Source organism: Toxotes jaculatrix, chromosome 7, assembly GCF_017976425.1.
Source record: "Toxotes jaculatrix isolate fToxJac2 chromosome 7, fToxJac2.pri, whole genome shotgun sequence".
Lineage (NCBI taxonomy): Eukaryota > Metazoa > Chordata > Actinopteri > Toxotidae > Toxotes > Toxotes jaculatrix.
The window spans coordinates 13698148-13720734 of record NC_054400.1 but is presented as its reverse complement, the minus strand read 5'-3'; the positions used below and the strand labels follow the sequence as shown (position 1 = coordinate 13720734).

The following is a 22587-nucleotide window of genomic DNA, read 5'->3' as shown; positions in this document are numbered from 1 at the left end:
ATGGCAAGAATCTGAGGTACAAATGCAAACTGGATGAAATCTTATCTCTTCTCATTCTTAACAGTGTTTCTGGCCATTGTGAACCCTGTGCTACTATATACAAGAGCAACCAAAAATAACATAGTGTAGCTTCCAACAGAGCTCAAAAATAAAGCAACACAGAGATTTTAGTCTAAAGAAGAAACAAAGAGGGGAAAACCTCTCTTAAGGAAATCTAAATCTAAGCTGGCAATAAAACATCAGGAATAAAGCACAGTGGTTTTGAAATCAGAGTAAGTTCATCCAGAAATCGAGAGAATTGCAGAGTTTGCACCCTGGTTTGCAGACCAGGCTTAAATCTGTGACACATGTGAACTGGTTGGGTAACCAGCATGTGTCATGGATCAGCAGTATGTTAACAATGGGGTCCTTATTCCTCTGTGTGACAGTGAGACTATCTGTTACTGACTGCGGGCCTGTGTGTCCGTGTTCATGCAGCGGCACTTCTCCAGCGTGACCCGAGGCTTGGCAGTAATGTCTGTGACTACAGGAAAGAGGCTGACTGTCCTGTCATCACCCTGGTTATAAAGCTAAGGCATTATTTGTATTTGTGTTCAAGGCCGAGCGCAGCGGTCGGCACGGACACACGAACAGCTGAAATGAGCAGGAGCAGCTGTGATCACTCGGAGCAGGAGGCATCAATAATCAGCTGCCGGTCTCACCTGTCTGAAATGAACTCTCTTGCAGATGCACTGAAACACTACAAGCATCTTGACCTTGCCATTAACTTCATCTTAGTCTTGCTTTTATAATAAACAACAAGGAGAGGTTCTCTCTCTTTTACTCATACATCTCCTTCATTGTCCTTCCATTGTTTATTTCAACTAAAATGTGTTTTCTCTGTTGAATCTCAAGATTGTAATTTATAGGCAATCGACTGCAAGAGCTGATGCTATCAGCATCAACATGTTTTATTGAAATTAAAAAAAAACTAAACAAAAAAAACAACTAAGGAAACAGGGGAAGTTGTGAGTTTTGAAGTTAGACCACCAAGGAGAAATCCAGACCACCCAAACAGATCAGAGTCCCAGACAGGAACCACTGTGGTCAATAAACAACCATCAACAACACTACATAGGAAGAGCTACAGTTACAGTTATACCACATATTGCACGCTCTTCATGCTATAATGAACATTTAGACTAAATGTGAAAAGGGCTTTTACATATGCTACTTTAATATGAATCCTCCCCCTGACATTTAATTTCCTTTCACACAACCTTGAACTTCAAATAAACCAGGGAAAGTCCGAGAACAGGTGGTTTCAGGATCAGCCTGAAAGTAACAAAGCTGCCTCCCCCCTGGTTGATGCTAACCAACAGTGTCTGCTTCTGTTTTCACAATCTCATTAAGCAAGTCACTCAGGCTCTGTCTTTGTGTGGTAAAACTCAGGCTCAAGTGTGTCTGAGCGTCAAAAAGAGAGGCAGAGATGTTCCGAAGCTTACTGTTTGTAGCCTTTTGGTTTATCAATGAAGGCATTCATGTTAAGCCTATATGATGATGATGAAGCCGTTGTGCAGTGCTGCAGTGACTTTTTGCCGCCAGCGTCAAGGCATGTGGCTTAACCCTCATCCCCAACAGTTATGAATAACAACATAATTAGCAGGATAGTAACAATTTAAGGTGCAGCTAATTATTATTTATCGAGTTCATACTGTGCTGGTGCTGTAAACACTGAGAGGAAAAGAAACTATTAAAAAAAGCTGATTTTGTGATGCACACTCCTCAAATGCATATATTTTCTTGCCATAATTTAAAATACATCACATTTAGTAATATCATGCACATGTTAGCACTCAGAGAAAGACATTACCTGCATGTTCTTAGGGTAATGCTGTAACAACGCTCAGCTCAGTCAAATATGAACCTCATCCTCTGCAGAATCTCTGTCCTTTTCCTGGAAAATCCCTTTCCTAGAAGAAAGACTGGGCTGCCGTGTCTTAGTTAGCACCTTGGCCTGAGTTTGTGTGTCTCAACAATGACCTAACTAATGGAGACAGACTCATTCCAACACCTTAAATCCTCCCTGCAGCCTCATGGAGCCTCCTCCCTGCCCTAATTAACCAGTTCCCTGATCCCATAACCAGATTACCACTGCGCTCGACACAGGGGGTGGGATACACAGCCACGAAAGAGTAAACAGGACACCACTTCTCCTCTCCTCACCTTCTCAATCCTCTACTCTCCATTCACAAGGGGACTTCCTTTCATGGAGGAGCAAGTACGCTTAAGGAATGAGGCAAATGAGAGTTTAGCTGTTCTCCTTAACCCTCAGAGGTCACTGTGAGAGACAGGAGGGGAACAGTTTTTGACAGCACTCACTTTCCACCATCAGCAAAAGACTTTAGAGAGAGTAGATGAAGTGATGAAGAACTTGTGTTCACAGGTGCATTAATGCAGCTGGACAGTGAGTGGTATGGATGAGGACAGACAGGTGTGATTTAGGAGGAATTTCCCAGATAAATCTCAGAGGGTATGGCCTGCAGGGAGAAAACAAGGAATGCCCGGAGAAGCTCCCTCCCTCCCTCTCTCTCTCTCTTCACATACCCTACAAGGACAGATGTGACTGGCTACCCACTCTGTGTTTGATAAACACTGTTCTTCCCTCCTCTCCCTCCTTTTCTCACACTCTGTCTGCCTTTCATTGTCCTGACTCACTCGCTCGCTTTTCAGGCCTTTATAGGTGATGGCCATGACAGGGACGCAGCAAAAACTCCAGCTGACTTCAACTGAATCAGTTGGAAATTAAACAGAAGATGAAAGCAAAACATTCATCTTTAATTGGAAGGGACTGGAAACACAATTATTTTAAGTGTGTTTGACAAATTCTGTCAAGTTTCTGTGGAGCCTCAAAGATGTGATCTTTTCCCAAAAAATATTTCCTAAGGCAGACTGTACCTTGATGGAGGATCCGGAGGAAAAGCTGGATGAGGTGATCTTGAATGGCGTAGCTCTTAGGCCGAGTGTTAAGTCTGAAACGGACACAGAAAAGACAAAGATTTACTTGGATTTGAAACATAAAATATTTACAATGAGACTTTGAATTCAGGTAGAGTTAATCCACAGCTCCAAAGGCCAAAAAAGGTCCTGGTGTCCATATGCCTGTGTACAGTTGAGATGTGTGCATGGCTTTGCACTGTGTTGGTGTTAGCCATTAGTCAATTACATAAGCTGCCATAGTGTCATAAACATGGACTCATGTCTCATGAGAGACAAGTGAGAAAATGTCGATGACGCCACCTTAAACATAAACAGCCCTCTTCATTTGCCTCTAAGAGTATACACATGCATTTCCTTGTGACCTGTTGCCTCCCCCCCTCCACACACACACACACACACACACACACACACACACACACACACACACACACACACACACACACACACACACACACACACACACACACACACACAAAACCTATATCATAAAATACAGGATTGATGTACACCAGCACAGCACAGTGAACATTTAAGAGTCTTGGAAGGTGCTTTTGAGAGAAACTGGAGACACACATGTAGCCTGCTCTCAATCAGTGAGAGACAGGCAGGCTCCCAAAAAAGGAGACCAAAACCATTAAAGTAAATTGAGCTGAAAAGAAATCGTGTGACCCTCGCGGAGGAGCCCAGTGGGGCTGCCAGAATATGTCCTGGAGGGGGGGGGGTGGGTGGGATGGGGGTGGAGTGGTTGTAAGAGGTGAGGAGGCTGTAGCTGCACAGGTCCAGCTTGAGTCTTAAATAAACTGTTTGGGTTGGAGGTCCCGGTTGTTGGGAAGAGCTGAAACTTAAGACGTCTTGTTTGGACAGACTGTAACAGCAGCTGTAGCAGCGTTGCTTCTGAAATGGACTGAGAGTCATGATGTTCATGTTTTTGTTTCATGCAATTAATGAATCCCTGCTGGTGTGTACATTACATTACATTACAAGAACATTATGTTTTTGGGACACTGGCCCACTGCTCAGAATACAGATTTCAGAATACAGAAACTCACACCATCTATGGATGCCTCAGTGAACACTTGCTGTGGTTCTCTAACATCCACTATCGTTATTGCCTTGTAATTTTTTTCCATTTTCACAGAGCGCCCTGGTAGCATGAAAAGGTGTCTGCAAAGCCCCTGGATGTACTGCATATCACTGAACTCTACATTCAATTTAGTTTAACATCTGTTCTACTATGAGTAACAGTTTCCTCACTATTGAGACAATACTTGACAGGTACAACCACTGAAGCATGAAGCATCAGGGCCAATATTCAACCAGGTACACACAGATGCTTTTTTTCTGGCATCCATGTTTACCTGACAGAAAACACAGACACGTGAGGAGAAATAACTTGTAGCAAAGGTCTCTTGCTGCATTCAAACCATGGACGTCACAATGATGTAACAGCGTCTTTAATCACCACCAGGTTACCCACGACCTGGTGTTTCTGTAGTTTCTATTTTCTCATCTCTTAACAAACTGACCAGTGGAGTGAATTCCCAAATTCTTTGTCTTCATTTAAAAAGCATGCTTAAAGGAATAATGTAACCCAGTGGTTTGTTCGTTTAAAAGAAGCAGGCATTCATTCTGAATCTACTGTGTGAGTTAACAGGCTTATTCAGCTGCACTGTTATACTGTGACAATGTTACTCATTCAGCTTGGCCACAGACAGACAGTTGTTGTTTCCTTTGTCCCAATATACTCTCTGCTGTTGACTTCTGACCTCACCACCCTCCACACTGCAACAACCTGCCCACTATGAAACAAATACCCTTCAGTACAACCATGTTGTTTCGGATTCAGTCCCGACATCTATCCCCACTCATCCATGTACTTTGTCTTGGTCTCACAAAAACCCTTGTCATCATCCCACTTCTCACTGATTCATCGGCCCCGGTTGACTCCCACAGCGACTGGGATTCCATCATGATCCAAGGGTCGATATCAACAAGGAAAGACATATACTAGCTAAATTAGGATTCATAGCCTCCTGAAACACAGTGGGGCTGCAGTTTTGCATACTTTGCCAGCTCCACAGAAAGCATAAAAGGCCAAAGCGATTAAATTTTACAGCAGTGCATTAAAAATCAAACATAAGATCAAACATAAGAAATGGTGCAAACAAAAACCTGCAAAATATTGCACAATGTTAAAGGGGTTATTTGAGCATTGAGTGAGTTACAGCATCAGCACTTCCTGTTGCTATAAGGTTAATACACCTACCCGCTCTCTGCCCCAGAACATTAGGGGTGATGCGTGGGGTCATGCTGGTGATGGGGACGATGTTGCCCCTAGGGGAGGATGTAGAGGAGGTGGTGGTGCGCCCATCCTTGATTTCAATGGTGAGGAAAGTCTTCATGTCTGGGTCTGCCTCTCCCTGGGTGACCTGCTGTCCAGCTGCTCTCCCTGGGGTCCTGTCTTCCTTTGAGTTACTGAAGGCGTGCACATCTTTTTCAGCTGAATGCTTCGTCCCACCCACGGAGTTCTGCGACTGGCTAGCTGAAGACAGGGGTTTGTTAGCCCCACCTCTTGGCTGAGGTGTGGCCTGACTCTGAGATGCAGCAAGGGTGTGAGATGTGGAGTCTCCAGATGTGTTGAGGGATGCTGCTGTGTGTGTGAACAGCTCAGTAGCTCTGGAGAGGTATGCCTGGCCACTGATGCCGGAGGTTGTCCCATTCCTCAGAGAAGCCTTCTTCAAAGCTGGGACGTTTGGGCTCTGGCTGGGCTCTGTGAACTTGCGCATTCGATCACGTATGGAGTTGGTGGAACTGACCTGTTCCAATTTGGCATCTTTCTTCTCAGGTGCTGCACAGACATAATGCAGATGGGGAGTTGAAATCACAGAAGAACACTCAGAAGAGCTCAATACATCAGAGACACCTCAAAAGCCCTCTACTGCCATTTCTCTTTTCCTCCTCTCTCTAGGTTTTGTTCCAGCCCCTTTACTTAACCTCCCCCCGTTTCACTGTCTTTCGGTTCCCTTTTTCAGGACTTTTCAGGACATGTTTCTACCACTCATGGATACTTTTTCATCCTTTGATCCTTAGTACTGTCAGATACTGTGTACAAAGCTCATGATTTGGCACAGACCCTTCAATGGAAAAAAACACTAGTGATTAGAGGAGAAGATATTCACTGAGGTCATCCTAACAAAGGAAAAAAGGATGTGCTGCTGAGGAGGAAAACCACAGTTTATAGTACAGTGGACATAGCAAAGAGCACTGTCTGGCAGAAATAAAATGGTGCATATTACAACATGCTCTCTTCCCAACTCCCTCATGTGAATGGCCCTACACGGTTATTGTCTCCATATACTGTGTGTGATACTGTTACACAGTTAATCAGTTAATCATTTAGTTTATAAAATGCCACAAAAATACTGAAAACAACAACAGCATTTTCAGTTAACAGCGATTTAAAACATAGAGGGTCAGCCAATTCTCATGTTTGAAAAGCTGTTTTATTTGATGTCTTAAAAGATTATCAAAAATGTTATTGATTAATCAGTTCAGGACTAACAGAGTTGGACTAGTTTCTTACCAGAATCCTTTGCTTTGTCATGACTGAGGGGAAGATCCCTGTTAACTGTTATCTAAAAAAAACAAAACAAAGAAACATAATCATGCAGAGGAAGTAAAGAAGATTAAGGGTTAACAAGCACTGTGCCTGGATTGACAACCACAGAGCTGCTGGTCTGAACAGTTCCATGTTTAACAGGGCAGCAATGCACATTCAGGAGGGGCAAGAGTCTGCATGGATGGCCACGGTGACAACCACACACACACACACACACACACACACACACACACACACACACACAGAATCCTAAATACAGAATCGACCGGTGGTGTTTTCATTATGTAACATTTGTGTATGTAGTGAAGCAGTGGGCCTCTGTTCTTTTTTTGGCAGCTGGGGCCATGATGGGCCCCAGAGTGTTTACATTACTTTCAGGAGACTGAGCATCAGCGTATATTGCAGGGAACAATAAAAGAAGTCCGGGGCCAGCCTTGGGTAAACACATTTAGAAGAGTGACACGATGGCGTCATGGTGACCTGAGCCCCCAAGATGGGAAATGTTGCTTAACAGTTAACAGTGAGAGCAGAAGCAGCAGCTCTGTGTGTTTGTGTGTTCTTAGCACTGTGGGATGAAATGAGACAGAACCTCTGGCCCGTAACGCTGTCTATCCCTCTCTGACAGCAGGTGAGGCTGACATGCCGCTGAGGTGAAGCAGAGACACTCAGGTGCACAGTTTGTTTGTGTAGCCAAGTAACAAAAATTAAACAGCTCCAAAAAGGAGCTCAGCGTGGTGTGTTTATGGATGCCGATGTGACCTGGGTGTCACTTAAGAATGGAGTGACGAGCTTTCTTGTTAGGGATAATGAAATGGAAAGAAACAAAGGGAAAGCTTGATCTGTTGCTGCACGTGACTTTGGATGTGTAGCTCAACAGCCCACTCTAGTGGTACAGTTATATGTTTTGTGTGTTTTTAATTTTAACATGAAGAAAAAGGGTCTTTAGGGAAAAATTAGAAATGTTCCTTTCATCTCAGCTGGCTGCAGGGTCGTGTCTGTGTTCGACTGACTGCAGAGGGTAACATGAGGCGAAGTAAACAAACAAATACTACATGTCATTGGCAGACAGCGTGTTGTTAGTGGTACTGAAAAGTGAGGACCACACCAGCATCGTACCAGGCTTTCATCTGCATAAGAATTCATCTGATACAAGGACTGTTTACTCTACCTTTTGTTTCTGGATGTCCATTTTTCCCTTGGTGCTGCCACTGAGCAGGTCATTTGCAGGACTGCTCCGAGATAAAATGGCCCCATCGGGCTGCTCCTCGTCAACGATGTGGTTGTCGTGGGACTGATTCTGGAGGTTGCCTGGACCTTGGCTTCTACTCTCAGTTTCTGAATCTGTGCTGTAAGTTGAACCACTTGTGGCTATCTCCACCTCCTCCCCTGGACCCCTCTCCTCAGAGGACATACTCACGCTCTGGTCAGATGTCCCTGAGTCAGTCCGTTTCCTCGACAGAAGACCAACACTATCTGAAGCACCAGAGCCCAAACGGGGCCTGACGCCTGAGTCGGAAACATTTGAACCCAGTCTCTGTCTCACGTAAGACTGGGAGCTGATGCTTCGCTCTGATGCCCCAGAGTCTAGCCTACCGCGCTGGGAGGAACTCTGGCTCCTGTCTGAGGCTCCAGAGTCTAGCCGGGCTCTGTAGGCTGAGCCCAGACTCTTCTCTGAGGTCACAGAATCCAGATTGGACCTGGAAAGCACCGAGGTTACACTGCGGTCTGAAGCTGAGGAGTCTGACCTTTGACGGTGAGACAGGACCAGGTCAGGCTCTGTGGTCACAGCCTCTCTCTGAGGCTGGATCAGCAGAGGTCCAGAGCCCTCATCCTTCACCAGGTGATCGAGAACCAACACCATGCCTGAGTTGGAGCCTGCAACAGAAAATACAAATGAAAGGTGAGCAATAAATTCCTTTCTGTACCCTGTGCCTTTTCTGATATTGAAAAAAATGATTTTTATGTCTAGTTTTCCGCTTAGATCAGTACTAAAGTGGCGTGAAGACAATGTTACTGTTTTTGAGCAAAGAAAACAGTAGGTGGTGAAGCTAAAGAGACCGAAATGATGGAAATGAAATACTTCCGCAGCACTGGGGCCCCATGAGAGGCTGGCCTAGAAAATATCACTCAGGATCACAGAGGAGGCACGTGGAGACATGAGGGGATGTAGGCATTTCCTCCAGACTGGCCTCAGTTCCTGAGCAAGATTTGTGAGATTGCGCTGGTGTATGTGCGTAAAGGAGAAGGAAGGGTCACGAATGGAGAATGGGAGCATGTGGCACAACCATAGGTGGTGAGCAAGTACAAGGATTCGAGAAGGAAGTGGGGGAGAAATAGAGACTAGGACAAGTACTTCCCCTCCCCTCCTTCACTGCTCCTTCTCTCCGCAGGAAACCACACTCCAAACAACACAGCGGTGCCCACATCCTCTCCCTATGATAGTCTACCTCCAGCACGCCATGGTGCTGCAAGTGATTGGAATATCTGAGGTTGTGTATGTACCACAGATAACGAAAACAGAGAAAACCAAGAGTATATCCAATTCCCACACCACATGTAAACACCAAGGCATGAAAACACATCTGAATGACCTGTGTTTGCACTAACTCTGCAACCAAAGGGGGTTCACCAAGTACGCATGCCTGTTATTTACAAACCAAATCAAAGAGGGACTCCAGTCCGACCAACAGCCACAGCAATCGCTTTAAACTTTGAACAAGACAGGATCAAGGGTGGATATTCACAGCTTCATTTGAAGCAGCTGATCTTTTTTTACTCGCTGTTGCGTAACACCACCCAAAAAAAGAAGCAAGCTCAGTTGCACACAATCAATTTATAAATGGCACAGAGTTGTTGATTAAACAGACCAGATGATTATGTAATACTGTCTGAACAGAAAACGTGATTATGACACACAATTGGGACAATAACTGGCTACCATTTTCACATGTGACACTATGAACGGTCCACTAGACACCAGTGTCCACATCTAATGATGCGCTCAACCCAAACTCAATTACTGGTCAACTGTAACCAAAGTGAGAGCCAAAACACTCTGCTTCTTCTACAAACTCATGTTATTGTACATATTTTTGCCATTCAGAAACTGTCATGTCCATTGTGTAGCGATTTCTGGGAAAATCCCCACTGCTACTGGATAATGAGAGGCTTGCTTTTTGCTTCAAAATAGCTACAAAAGCTGAACTCGTGCACTCTGCTGCCAGTCAAAATATAAAGCACAAACAATGGACAACCAAGGGTTTTCTTTATACTTCTTTCACACTCAAGCAATGACCCGAGGAAAGCTCATGTTTTGTCCCCACTGTGAATGGGTCAAGATTTTTGCGACTTTGTCTTGAGTGCTGATGAGTTGGGGGTTTTTTTACACGCGTTTTGTCACACCTCAGCTTTAGCATAACACTAAAAGAACACAATTTTCTACTAAATTTCAAAGGTTTTTGAGCTGGTGGTGCTGGATGAAAAGACAGGGGGTCAGCAGAGTAATTCATCCAGAGGGGAACATGGGATATTGTTGTTATTGTTGAGATTTTTTTAATGACATTAATTGAGAGTGGTTGAGCAATTTGTTTTTAGAATTTACATTGGGATTATAAATATACTGGGCCTCATGTGAAACTGGAATTAGTATTATGCTTCAACTTGAGCGTTTTTCTCTCTTTTGGGAACTTGAGGCACACAGCACATTCCTCTGAGAGTCTCTGAAAACATTTCATTTCCTAAATCACAGCCTTACCAGTTACAGTTTGCTCTAGAATGCAGTACGGCTGGACACATGGTCATTGAGGTAAAGAATGTAAATATAAGCTTTTTTTGTCAGAGAGGTAGAGGTGCGTGCTTGTGCTGCGTTCAAAGACCAAAAACAACCAGCCACTGATCAGCCAAGTTAATCTTTCATTTTCTGCCACTTTCACTCTGCTGAAAACACAAAAACCACAAGCCCACCCTGGCTACACTATCCTGTCCCAACCACAAACGCCCTGTGTCTTTGTTGATTGCTATCCTTTGCTTTTCTATGGTGGTCTTTTTTTTTGTTCACCCCTGCTTCACCCTGGTTTAAATTGTAAGGCAGGGATAACTCAGGAACACTGGGGAGTTTCTTCGCCACGTCGCGCAAGCCTCAGTTCTGTTCTGGTATCAGCTTTATTTAGCAGAGGTGTGGCTGTTGGGTTTCCCTCTGTTGCTTCCCATAGCCCCACCACCAGCCCTGGGTCCATGAGAAGGACACTGGGAGCCAAGTCCAGGGCCAACCAGACCACACAGAATGACATTATTATGGCCGCCAGCCTCACGCCAAGTTCAGGTCAGCCAAGCCTGAGCTTAAATACAAAATGAAAAAAAAAAGCCATCTTCAGCCGAGGGTGATCCAAGTTAAATTTGATGCCCTAAATAAAGGGGACTGTCCAATTAATACTTTGTCCTGAGGTGTTTAAACTGGACAATCAAGCTATAGGTAGGTTTCTAACAACATTTATGACTCCTCAACAATGCACATTTGTCATTTTACAATCTATTCACTGTCAGCTCTGCAAGTGCGCCTGCAAGGCTTCAAGGATTCAAGTGAACGACGTACATTCATTCCCCTCTGAAGGCTTGCATTCATTCCACTTTATTAACGGTTAGGCTAACAGAGTGGTTAATGAAATTACTTCACACATAAGAAGCCAAAGTCATTAAGCCTATGGCTGTGAGTGACTCCAAACACTTAATAAAGTTGGACGAAGGAGCTTAAAGAGTCTGAACTAATATGACCTCCTGACCGCCACCTCAGGAGAATGGCTCCTATGGCCAACTATTTTAACAGACAGCAAAGAGGAAATTGCATCAAGACAGATCTATGAAGTCACAGGCACACGCAACAGAGGTCGGCAGTGTTGGCTTCAACCTTGTAGTGTTTACCCGGATTTAACCTTTGGGTGAATGTTTACAGTATATATAAGCTTTTCTGTTTCAACAATCCCAAGAGAGTGGCATGTCCAAACATGATCTAAATGTGAGGGCAATTCTGTATATCCTGCAGAGAATATGTATTAAATTGGTGAACAGCTTTACACCACTTTGAAGAGCAGTCCCGCGCAGTCTGGTGCTGAATAAGTGTTTCATACCTCTTCTCTGCTCTCGGCTTTGTTGGGTCTGCTGGCCGTGTAACTCCCGGATCTGAGATCTGGTGCGCTCTCGTTCACTGCGATTCTCCCGTTCTGTCTCCTGTGAAAAAATGAAAAAAAAAAAAAAGATTACACATGCTCAGTGCACTTCAATACAGCTCCAAAAGCATCATGCTCTTTAATTTCTCATCTCACAATCTATTTCTCAGGACAGCAGCCAGCCCTTGCCAAACTGCCAGCCCATTCCTCTGATCAAAACCAGAAAGAAAACATCAGCTCTGCGATCATCTGTTTGAGGTCAGCTGGTGATAACAACAGTCTTTTGTTGGAGGTTGAGGTCAAACGCTCAAGCCATGATGAGCAGCGTGCTGAGCCAGCTGGAAAAGTAAAGGTCTGTTTTATTTTCCATTGTATATGTCTGAGAGAGACGCCCTGAGAGCCAAATGAGCCAACATATACATTCAGCACATGGTTCAATGCTGTGTTATGCCTCTGCTTTACAGTCTGGCTTGACTTTGGTAGCTCCTACTCTTTCAAGATTATCTGAGGTCTAACATAGTACAAAATCAGCTTTCCTGCAGCACCCTGATTTTTATCTATTCTTTCTCAGTAATACAGGAAAGTCGCAGTAGGGGGAGATCTCAGAGGAGAAGTAGCAGTATTTTGGCATATGGAGAGGTGTAGAGGGGAGGACGGAGAAGTAAAGATGAAAATCCCGGCACTACTGTTGGGCCTCTGGTGCCTGACCTTAAGCTACTCCACAGGAGAATCAGCTGCACAAATAAGGCTCCTCTGAGCACGTGCGCACACACTCTTTAAATCACTCCCCCACATATTCTTAATCCACAACACTCTGAGGACTTGCAAACTTTTCTATTAAAGGGCAAAAAGCTCTTGTGTGGAACTTCAGGTGGTTTGCATCATACTGTAACCGTATCACTGCACATAATCTCCTTAAAGGTGTTTTACATGAGGCATCTAGGTTAAGAATAGTCCAAGGAGCTTGGGTGGATTCTGGAAAAACATACTGGACATGACCTTACATACTGAAAATATAATACTTAGACCAGATTTACAGCCTACCATTACTTCAAAACGCTTCTGAAAACACATTCACAATCTCTCAGGCGAGCAAAGAAAGCGCACACACCCAACCACACAATCACACGCCACAATCATTTGCCATGTGTAAACAATGTTATCCTAGACAAGAGATTTGCATGGTGTGAAAATCTTATAAATCACACCTTTGTGCCTTAAAGGCTTTTAATCATTGCAGTGTGTGATCAGAGCTAAAAGGGAGAGATGGAAAGTTAATGTGGTGACCAAACACAAAGCCTGTTCGAATTGAAACACAACTGGGAGGCACAGGTGAGAAAGGAATCGAGTCTTTCTGCTCTGTCAACTGTGACCTTCCCCACCTTGAGCAGATTAGAGGGCAGAGTGGCTCAATCACTGTGGAGAAAATGTAATCAGACCCTGTTGCAGGAAACGGCAGCACAAAAAAGAAAGGTGAATCTGCAGCGGCACTGCTTGGGTTATAAACAAAGACACATGATTAAACCTGTCAAATAACTTTCTTTGTAAAATGAGTGAAGTTTCACTGAGTCTGTCAAAGAAAAAGAGACTTTCCTCATAAGAAAAACTAGGGAATTGAAATATTAGAAGTGTCATTATACTGATGTAAAGCAACATAGATGGTGCTCCAATGTCACTTTTTCCAGTTTCTACTTCCACAGAGCAAAAAAAAAAAAAAAAACGGCAGCACAGATTCTGGGGCATAAAAAAGTCTTTTTAGCTTTTCAAGACAATGGTAATTTTTGCTGATAAGGTCTAGGACACTGCAGTGGAATGCAGAATTTAGTTGAATGCTCCTTTAATGAGCTATTACGGTGCTTGACGAGGACACAAACAGTCCTCTGCAGCAACACAAAAGACTAAAGGCACTACAGTGTAATAATGCGAGAGGTCATACACAAAGGACACTCTCCTTCTGAGTGGAGTTACTCAATCAAAGAGTCACGGGGAGATAATTGTGTTTGAGCCATAAACACAATTAGAGAGAGAACAAGTCTTTCCCCACTCGCTGCTCCTCTCCTGCTTCTACCAGGAGTCAGGCAGACAGCCATCATTTCACAGCTCCCACTCAACCACAGGGAACATATTTCTCACAGACAGTGAGGCAGAGAGAAAAAAAGGAATATAAAGTGGAACTGGAGACGCAGACCAGAGCCTGGGACCTTCTGCCAGCCACCATGCTGTCATTAGCGGCTTTCCTCTGGCCCCAACATTCAGGACCTGACAGAGTGGAACCAACACTGACACCGTCCCACTCCAATGCTCACCCCGAACCACTTGTCCCATCTGGCCTCAGGAGCTTGTTTGTGTCGGACTACAATTGCAAAAATCTTAAACTCGTAAACACAAAAACAACTGTCGTCTCTCATGACCACAGCAAGGCGTGGACCATCCATCTGGACTCCTCTGAACCCTCAACTCCACAAAAAGGCCGAGTCTGAGCAGGCACTGAGGCACACACCTCCTTCACCAACCAGTTCAGACTGCTGAGATCAACTACGGATTAACACGCTCAGTTTTTCAGTGCTCCAGTTTTCCATGAAATGTTAAATCCATCACTCCACTGATGAGGTCAGACCATTTGAGGGTCTTCCATGCCTCCACGTGGAAGAGAGAAGAAGAGAGACCTGGCGGCTCATTTTCCATTACTGCAGCCTGAGGAACCACATGGCTCGGCTTACCTCCAATAATTGAAATACAGTAGCTAGAATGAAGTAGCAATCATCTCTGTATCACACACACACACACACACACACACATAGTCTGGAGTGAGGAAACCCACAGAAGAAGTCAGCCCTGCGCCTCATTCCCATTTATACTTACTGCAAATCATCACATGCCACTCTCAGGTTATTTACTGTTTTGTTTTTTTGTTTTTTTCAAAATGAATCCACTGTATTTTTTTTTCCCTCCACCACACTTTCTCAAGCCATCTCCAAAGTCTTATAAACCCTCTCTATTGCAATGGCTAGGCCCGGTTTTAGACAGTTAAGCTACTCTTTCCTCAGGTCACGTCTTGCAACATCTTTATGATGAGATCAGAGAACAAACAAAACTCTGTCTGGAGCTGCAACACCCGCCCACCCAACTGCCTACCTGTGCTCTCTCCCAACACACCTATGATGGCACGCAAACCTGCAGCCTTAAAGAGACTATTGGCAGGTTTGAATTACTAAATACATTTAAAATACAAGCATTAAATATTTAAGGTTTATCTTTTTTTTTAAACATCCTTTCATTTCATTATCTTCTGTATTTGACCCAATGTCATCTCATGTATCATTAAGGCGTCACCTGTATCCTAAGATATAACCTGTCAGCTAAAAGGAACAAAAAGAGAACTCAGCAAAAAAACATGAATGAAAAAAACATGAAAAAAAATCATTATGTACACAAACCTGAGAGGTAAAAAGAGAGGCAGGCAAGTCCCATTCTTCATTCAGACAGAAACTAGCACAGACAGATGTGGAAAGATGTCTAAATGGTAGAAAGTCAGAGAAAAGCGTTGGTCTGTGACACACGACAGCAGGAAAATCAGAGTGACATTTACCTTCTCCTCACCAGACAGACTGACTGACTGCCTCCCTCTCTCTCCTTCTCCTTCTCTCTCTCTCTCTCTCTCAGCAGCAACCCTCTTGGAGTCAGGACGTCCGCTACTCTGCCGCTCTACTCCCTCAGCCACATCATACATACTCACACACACACACAAACATATACACCACCACCAACACCACACACACATACACTACCAACAAGCCACTCCCTTGACTTCCCCTCCCTCCCATTCTGTCTCCACAGGGATCTGACCCCACCACACACACACACACACACACACACACACACACACACACACACACACACACACACTCTCTTTCCTTGCAGGTTAAAGGGTTGCCTGGTTGACACATTAACTTCTGACACACTCTGCCATTGTTTTGACCTTTTTTAAATTATTTATCTAACTGCTGTTATACTTGAGGCTAGGAGATATTTTACTGTAACAAAACCCCATTAAATTATTAAATATTTTGCACTGCTTTATCCTAAAATAATGAATAAAGATCCCTTTTTCCTGCCGGCATTTTTTTTTTCGCTACATACATATAATTAAAGGGTTTTTTCTTTTTATAAGCTGTTACAGCACGTTTTCTCCCAAATGAGCAAAAGGAAACTTTTACTGTACCTCAGCTATCCTTGCATGTCAACCATGCCCATTAAAAACAGTCATTAACTTCTAATGAGAGGTGGATTCTGGCAAAATGACAGATGAACAGCTACATTAGCACACTAATTAAACACACATAAACTCAATATATTTTCTCTCTTAAGCTTTTGTCACACAAGTTCTTGAGCTGTTGTTTGTTTCAAGATGCTGCCAGTGTACACATGTTGCATGTGTGTGTGTATGTGTATGTCTGGCTGCTACGGGAGTCTATCTAGGACCTCCATCTGCCACGGGACAATTGCACTAAGCTCAAAGAGATCCGCTGCTGTGATGTGAGTGGAAGGAGCCCTGCTGCTGCTGCTGGTTTATGTTGTTTTTGGCCACGTCCCCATTCCAGCACAGACTAGACTGCTGAGGCACAGCTGGTGAGCTGCCTGTCTGTCTGTCCAAGCCCCCCGTCCCCCACCCCAATCATCATCTAGATGTTCAACCCCCCTCATCCATCACACCACCTGTGGTTCACAAACCCACCACCGTACCACTCAGCTGTCTTACAGGAAGTGAGGTAAAAAAGGCTTGAATGCTAGAGCATCCTGTGACGTCAACATCCTATAATCATTTCCTATCTGAGGAGAATACACACACACACACACACACACACACACACACACACACACACACACACACACACACACACACACACACACACACACACACACACACACACACAAAGGAATGCACACAAGCAAAACAGAGGCTGCGACAGACAATGGTAGTGATACCAACGGCCTTTCATTTCTCCCCCTTCATATCACTGAAAAATGGGTTCTTTATGTATTAAACCACCAGAACATGAACCACTGATAATGTGACTGCATTTTCCTTCAAAGCACTGCTGTTGTGACTTCATTCACTTTTATCACGCAAAAGGCTTAGTTACAACAGTGGTGACCGCATACACTAAGAATTAACTTTGTTTTTCCTCCACAGAGATCTCATCTACTGGAAACAAAGAATTCATTAAAAAAAGAAGCTCAAACAGCAAATAAGATAAGATCTGGCAGGTAAAAAGTTAAGTCTTTGGTCTTCAAATCATGTTTGCTGCAGCAACCACATAATTCAATCTGTTACGCAGAAAAAGACAAAAGTTTAGTTCAACTCTGAAAACAGTCCCGTTGTCCTCCACTAGAGGGCCAGTCAGCTGTGAGAGACATCTGAGAGGAGGCTCAAGTCTGGAGTTCTAGACAGAGACTAAAGAGGGATTCAGACAGATGTGAAAATGCAATTAAAGGAACTGAAAGTGCAATTAAAGTATCTGATCAGTTATTCAGCTAAATTTTAATCTGTGGATGTGTCAAAAAGTAAAAGCCCCGTGCAGATTGAAGTTTGCAAAATGACAATGGCTGGGAGACTGTCCCTGTCAAAAACACTGCTTTAACTAAACACCGGGCTCAAAGTAAATTTTATCTTTCTGCTCATACTTGGTCAGACCTGAATGAGGATGTAAAAAAACAAAACACATTCCTTGCTCCATGGCAGCCTAGGCGTGTGTTTTGTGTGTTCACATGTGGTGCAGCCACATTCATGACACAGTGTGTGACTCAAGTCACAATGCTTGTTGTTGTTTGCTGCATTCGTCATTGTGGCAGCAGAGAAACCTCAGTTCATTCTTTTAAATGGAAGTTGACAGGAGAGTATATTACATTTGAGACTGGTTACCTGCCAGTGGTAAAGGTGATGTGTAGACCGATCCAGCCAGACGCTGTGACATTTAATCATTTCTCCTACCATAAATGACAATGATCACTCTATTAACTCTGCCATACTCACTCCAGTTCCCATGCTGCCCTGGGGCTCCACACTCTCAGGATCCAGGCAGCGACCAGGAGCTTTAACCTTTTCCACAGTCCCTAAAAGTACAAACACACAAACACACACACACACACAGGAGTAATGCTTCATTAGAATGAAATAGGTAACAAACACAAAAAACTCTGGCCTATGGCCTTTTAAGAGAATGGGCAGGGTGGAAGTTGATCAAATTAGTCTGTATGTTGCACCCTGTCTATAAGCATCACAGTGTTTCAGAGTGACAGGGGCCTCACACAGACCAGACAGCGCTAAGGAATGAAAGGCATCCACTATCTGATCGGGTATCATAGGTAGATACCACAGAAACTATGGCAACCGCAGTGCCTGCTATCTGTCCCACGTGAACTATGCAGACACACTCATTAACAATGTGTATTTATCCCCCCATGTTTCTTAAAAGTTTTCTCTTTAGCGGCCAGAGCTTGGTGCCAAAACATGTTTGAAAAAAATATTAACTTTAATCAAGATTAGAATACCACATCATACTGAAAATATTCGATTAAGAAACTTTTTTATTTTTGTTTAATGCCCTTTGCAAAGACTGATAGATGTGTCGCACGTTTTCGGTCAACCAGAACCTAATTATAGTCATTCAAACTCTGACATTTTGGCCTTTAACTTTATTTTCACAGCACCATCTTCAGGCTGATCAGTTTAAGTGTTGCTGCCAGAATACAGTGACAAAACACATCATCCTTGAAGTGGTTTCAGTTTCACCAAACAAGTGCTATTGTTTTTAACAGACATACAGACACAGCTTGACTCCATCTTATCAAACAGCTGGACTCACCTTGCTGCTGTTCGTCTCGGATTTGTCGGATGGCTGCTCTGATAAGCTTCCTCTCCTCATACTCGCTGGCGGCACGGAGCTTCAAGCAAACACACACAGAATATCAGTGCACACAGGACAAGCATGCGGTGTCACCATATTTAATGATTTTTGTCCATTAATACTCACCATTTTCGTGAGCTCATCGATGTCCTTGATTGATTGCAGTTTTCGTGACAGGGCTTCCAAGTTGTCACTGGATTCTGACCTGAGAGAAAGAGACACAGTGAAGTGGTTATAATGGTGTTCACTATGAGTGTCCATCAACTTGTGCTCATGCAACAAGTGACAAGTTGGAAATCATAGCTTCACTGACTCTAACCAGAGGCATCTCTGTGCTTGTGAAAAGCAGCAGGAGACAATCCAAAGATAACACACAGTTTTCTTGGCCGGGAAAAAAAACCATCAGAGGAAACACTCCCAAATCAAGCGTGGAAAAAGTGATACTTTGGCAGAGCACTGACAGATTTGACAGTAGTGACACACAGCCTCTGAAAAAAGCTGCTCTCATCCTCTTTTTTTTTTTTTCAGTCTCATATTTCTCCACTTTTATGTCGGTTTCTATTACTCATACTCTCCTCCAGCTCCCTCATTATCCTCGCTTTCCTTCATTCGTTGGTATTAAAGGATGTGTGGCATGCTGGAGTGGAATATTTCACATTCCTCCACGGGATAATGCAACTTTCAGATGGGTTTAGTGTGTGTATGTGTATGTGTGTGTGTGTGTGTGTGTGTGCGTCTTAACTTGTGCGCACGTGCATGCATTTGCTGCAGCAGGTATGCTTTCTCTTGCAGCTCCAGTGAGGCACCTCCTTTGTTATTGTAACCCAAGTCATCTGAGAGCAGCAGTGAATGGAAATGATTAGGCCTGGCCACTGGTCTTAATAGGACTCAGTGACAGAGAAAGAGAAGCATCAGCAGAAGGCTGGGTATCCTCTTCACATCCAGCCGTGTTAAATTTTTACTGCGCTCCAAACCAGATGCTAGAATTGGGCTGTTGCCTTGAACTAGTGCCAGTCTTAAATTACCACCTGTAAAAGGACAAAAGGACTCAGGCCGTCCTGTTCTGTAGAGCTCAGGATTTCATGCCCACAGAGACGGAACTAAAGGCCATCAAAGGTTTAAATTCCCATACAATTCATTTTTAGTGATTTTGCTGTTAAATGTACTATGTCTCAGGAGAGCAAAAGGTCCTTTATAATGTTTTGCAAATGAATGTAACTGTTAAACAGGAATTTCTCGAATGATATCTGGCAAGATGCTGATTGGCTGAGAGCAGAAGCCTTCTTATCTCATAAGGTAAAAAGGCAAAACCTTGTCAAAGTTTGGCCTTTCCAGTTTAAATACTCTAATTTGGCATGAATGGATAGATTTCAGGAATTCAGGAAAAAGTTCAGTTGTTTTAAGTTTACTCTAGTTCATCAGAATAAGTCTGCATCAATAGTCAGAAACGTATTATAACATCTTCAACATTTTTAATGAAATGAACACTGTAGTTTGCATGAAGATGTATATCAGAATGACAAACAAAAATAACCTGAACTGGAAAAAAAAAGAAAAACAATTTCAATCTCATGCTCATGACTGCTGACTGGTAATCTGACATATGGACACATCTTTAAAAGTCAGGGTATTTATTGTGAAATGTGCACACAAGATGGAAAATGGAAAATTTACTAGGGTTGCAGTTTTCTGTCCCCTCTGATTCCCTAACTTGACTTTTCCAGACTTTTCCCACTGGAGTTGAGGAATGCTGCATCTGGGTTTCTGAGAGTTTTCTCAGCATCTCCAGTTCACCTAGTCTAGTGCAGTTTGTCATTAGGACAGGTCTTTGTGTGTGTGTCTCTGTGTGTCTCTGTGTGTGTGTGTGTGTGTGTGTGTGTGTGTGTGTCTCACCTGTGCTGGTTTTCCTTGTCCTCCTGTTGTTTGAGGCGCGTTGGACGAAATCTCTTGCTGGCCAGAGCGGCCTCCATGTCCTCGATCTCCCTCCTCCTCAGCTCCCGGATGGCTGAACGGATGAGGCGTCTCTCGTCCAGATCCACGGTTCCATCCAGCTTCATGCACGACACAAAGAGACAAACACAAACGGGGCGTGAAGAAGAATGCAAGTGTCGAAAGTGTGCTAACAGAGCAGGACGAAACACAGAAAGCCGAATATTTGGCTTGCAAAGATTAGACACTTGTCACTCTTATATTTGCATCCATGACTGAGTACACCATAGGAGCGGGGTGAGGAAATGGCCACAGAGTTATATAAGACTCTGCTTCTGAAGGGGACACAGGCTTGTTCTCAGTGTAAGTACAGGGCGGTCACTAAGCAGAACTGCAGGGTTCTTGGGTCAAAACAAGAGTGGTAGCGCTGACTTCTTTCAGTAGCTGTCTCTTGCTGTCTGTAATTAACCCTGCCAAACAAGGACAATAAGGCACTCGTTTACAAGAAGGGGCAGACTTTCAGCCAATCTGCCCTCACAGAACACACTCACAGCTGTCAGACCGAAAGACAGAGCGTCCTAAAAAGTTCAGGAATCCACCGTCAAATGAAAGCCATTTGTGATTTTTGATTATGCGAGCCTAATCAGAGTCACAGCTGACAGAACGTAAACAGCATTCACGTGTAACATCCAGACAAAGCTGGACTTAGCATCCCTGGTTTACTTTCGAATGTGTGGTAGGGAGTTACAGGGTCAGCACGGCTGATGGACGGCTTATAGATTGGTGATGACAAGTGATCTGATTTCACTAATGTGAAAAGACAGGACCACCTGAGCAAGGAGCAGAGGATGAGAAACAGGCACGCTAACAGCTGGTGCTCCGCTATAAGAAAGAAGTGTGTTCAGCTCTCAACCTATCACCCAGGTGTCTTCTCCTCTGGCTATATTTCATCCGGTCTGAAAAAGAAACTAGGCTGCAGGAGGCCCCAGAGACTCAGACACTGAAGTGGCTCACTTACAACACTCACTAAGCCATTTCATCGCTCTGAGTGCCTATTAGTTAAAGGGTTTATTTTTTCAAGCAAAAGAGGAGTAATTGAGGTGTGTGTGTGTGTGTGTGCGCAACATGCCTGCAGACAGACACACTCCCTTAGTGAGACGGATGCTTTCATGTTAGCGACTGCCGTCAGCGTAGGAGGGTGGAGGGAGCCCTCTCCTGTCAAATGGGAGACAGACCTCTCTTTTGGTCGACAGCGGGAACCTGTCAACGCATGCAGAGACGAGCTGCTCCTCTGGCAGGGTTTTCTTATAAACCTCACACTCAAACACACGCTTTAAGGTTCCCCGCGCTGCACCAGTTAAAACCTGCAGAGTCGAGACACAAACCTTTGTATGCCAACTGTCTTCTACTAAAGGGAGCTGGAAGTGGTTGTTAAGCTAAGCCTTACACCCTGATGGGTTGAAAAGGGGGTTGTTGTACCCCCCGGGCCCAGAGGAGGAAGAGGAGGAGAAGGGGGGACGTCTCACAAGAGATGAAGAGGACCAGTGGTTTTGAGGTCTCGCTGTGGTTTGACAAAATATGCAGCCAGAGCTACACTGGCTCAGAGGGGCTCTCCTACATACTGTAATTTGTGGAAATTTAAAGTGCTGAGCTGACTGAAAAGAATGAGTAAGAGGAGAAAGTGCTCAGAAAAGGCAGGAAGAAAGAATATGAGAGAGGAGGAGACGTATAAGAAGGGGGAGTGAATCGGTTAACGGAGAGATAGGATGACAAAGCGAAAAAGAGAAAAATGAAAGAGAAGCTAGACTTGGGTATGCCTAAAAATGGGCAGATGAGAACTGGGTGGGAAAGGGCCAGGCCTCGCACAGGTCATTCCTCGCATTCCTACTGACTCACAAGGAAAAAAAGATTGTAGTGAAATCAGGAGCTGGGTTTGGGTCCAACCCAGCAGTGAGATGACACGACGGCCAGGCGGAACTGTATAGGGTTT

General features: G+C 44.1%; 1 protein-coding gene across 2 annotated transcripts in view; it reads right to left on the bottom strand.

The window, feature by feature from the left end:
- smtnb (smoothelin b) overlaps positions 1–22587 on the bottom strand; it is a 47574-nt gene that overhangs the window by 12512 nt on the left and 12475 nt on the right. For both annotated transcript variants that reach the window (XM_041042030.1, XM_041042031.1), the window contains exons 2-10: positions 20562–20719; positions 18795–18873; positions 18627–18705; positions 17795–17874; positions 11722–11821; positions 7767–8473; positions 6563–6614; positions 5246–5827; positions 2938–3011 (exon numbers count right to left, since the gene is read on the bottom strand). In XM_041042030.1, coding sequence (XP_040897964.1) covers positions 2938–3011; positions 5246–5827; positions 6563–6614; positions 7767–8473; positions 11722–11821; positions 17795–17874; positions 18627–18705; positions 18795–18873; positions 20562–20719 — 1911 coding nt within the window. The remainder of the gene's footprint in view (positions 1–2937; positions 3012–5245; positions 5828–6562; positions 6615–7766; positions 8474–11721; positions 11822–17794; positions 17875–18626; positions 18706–18794; positions 18874–20561; positions 20720–22587) is intronic.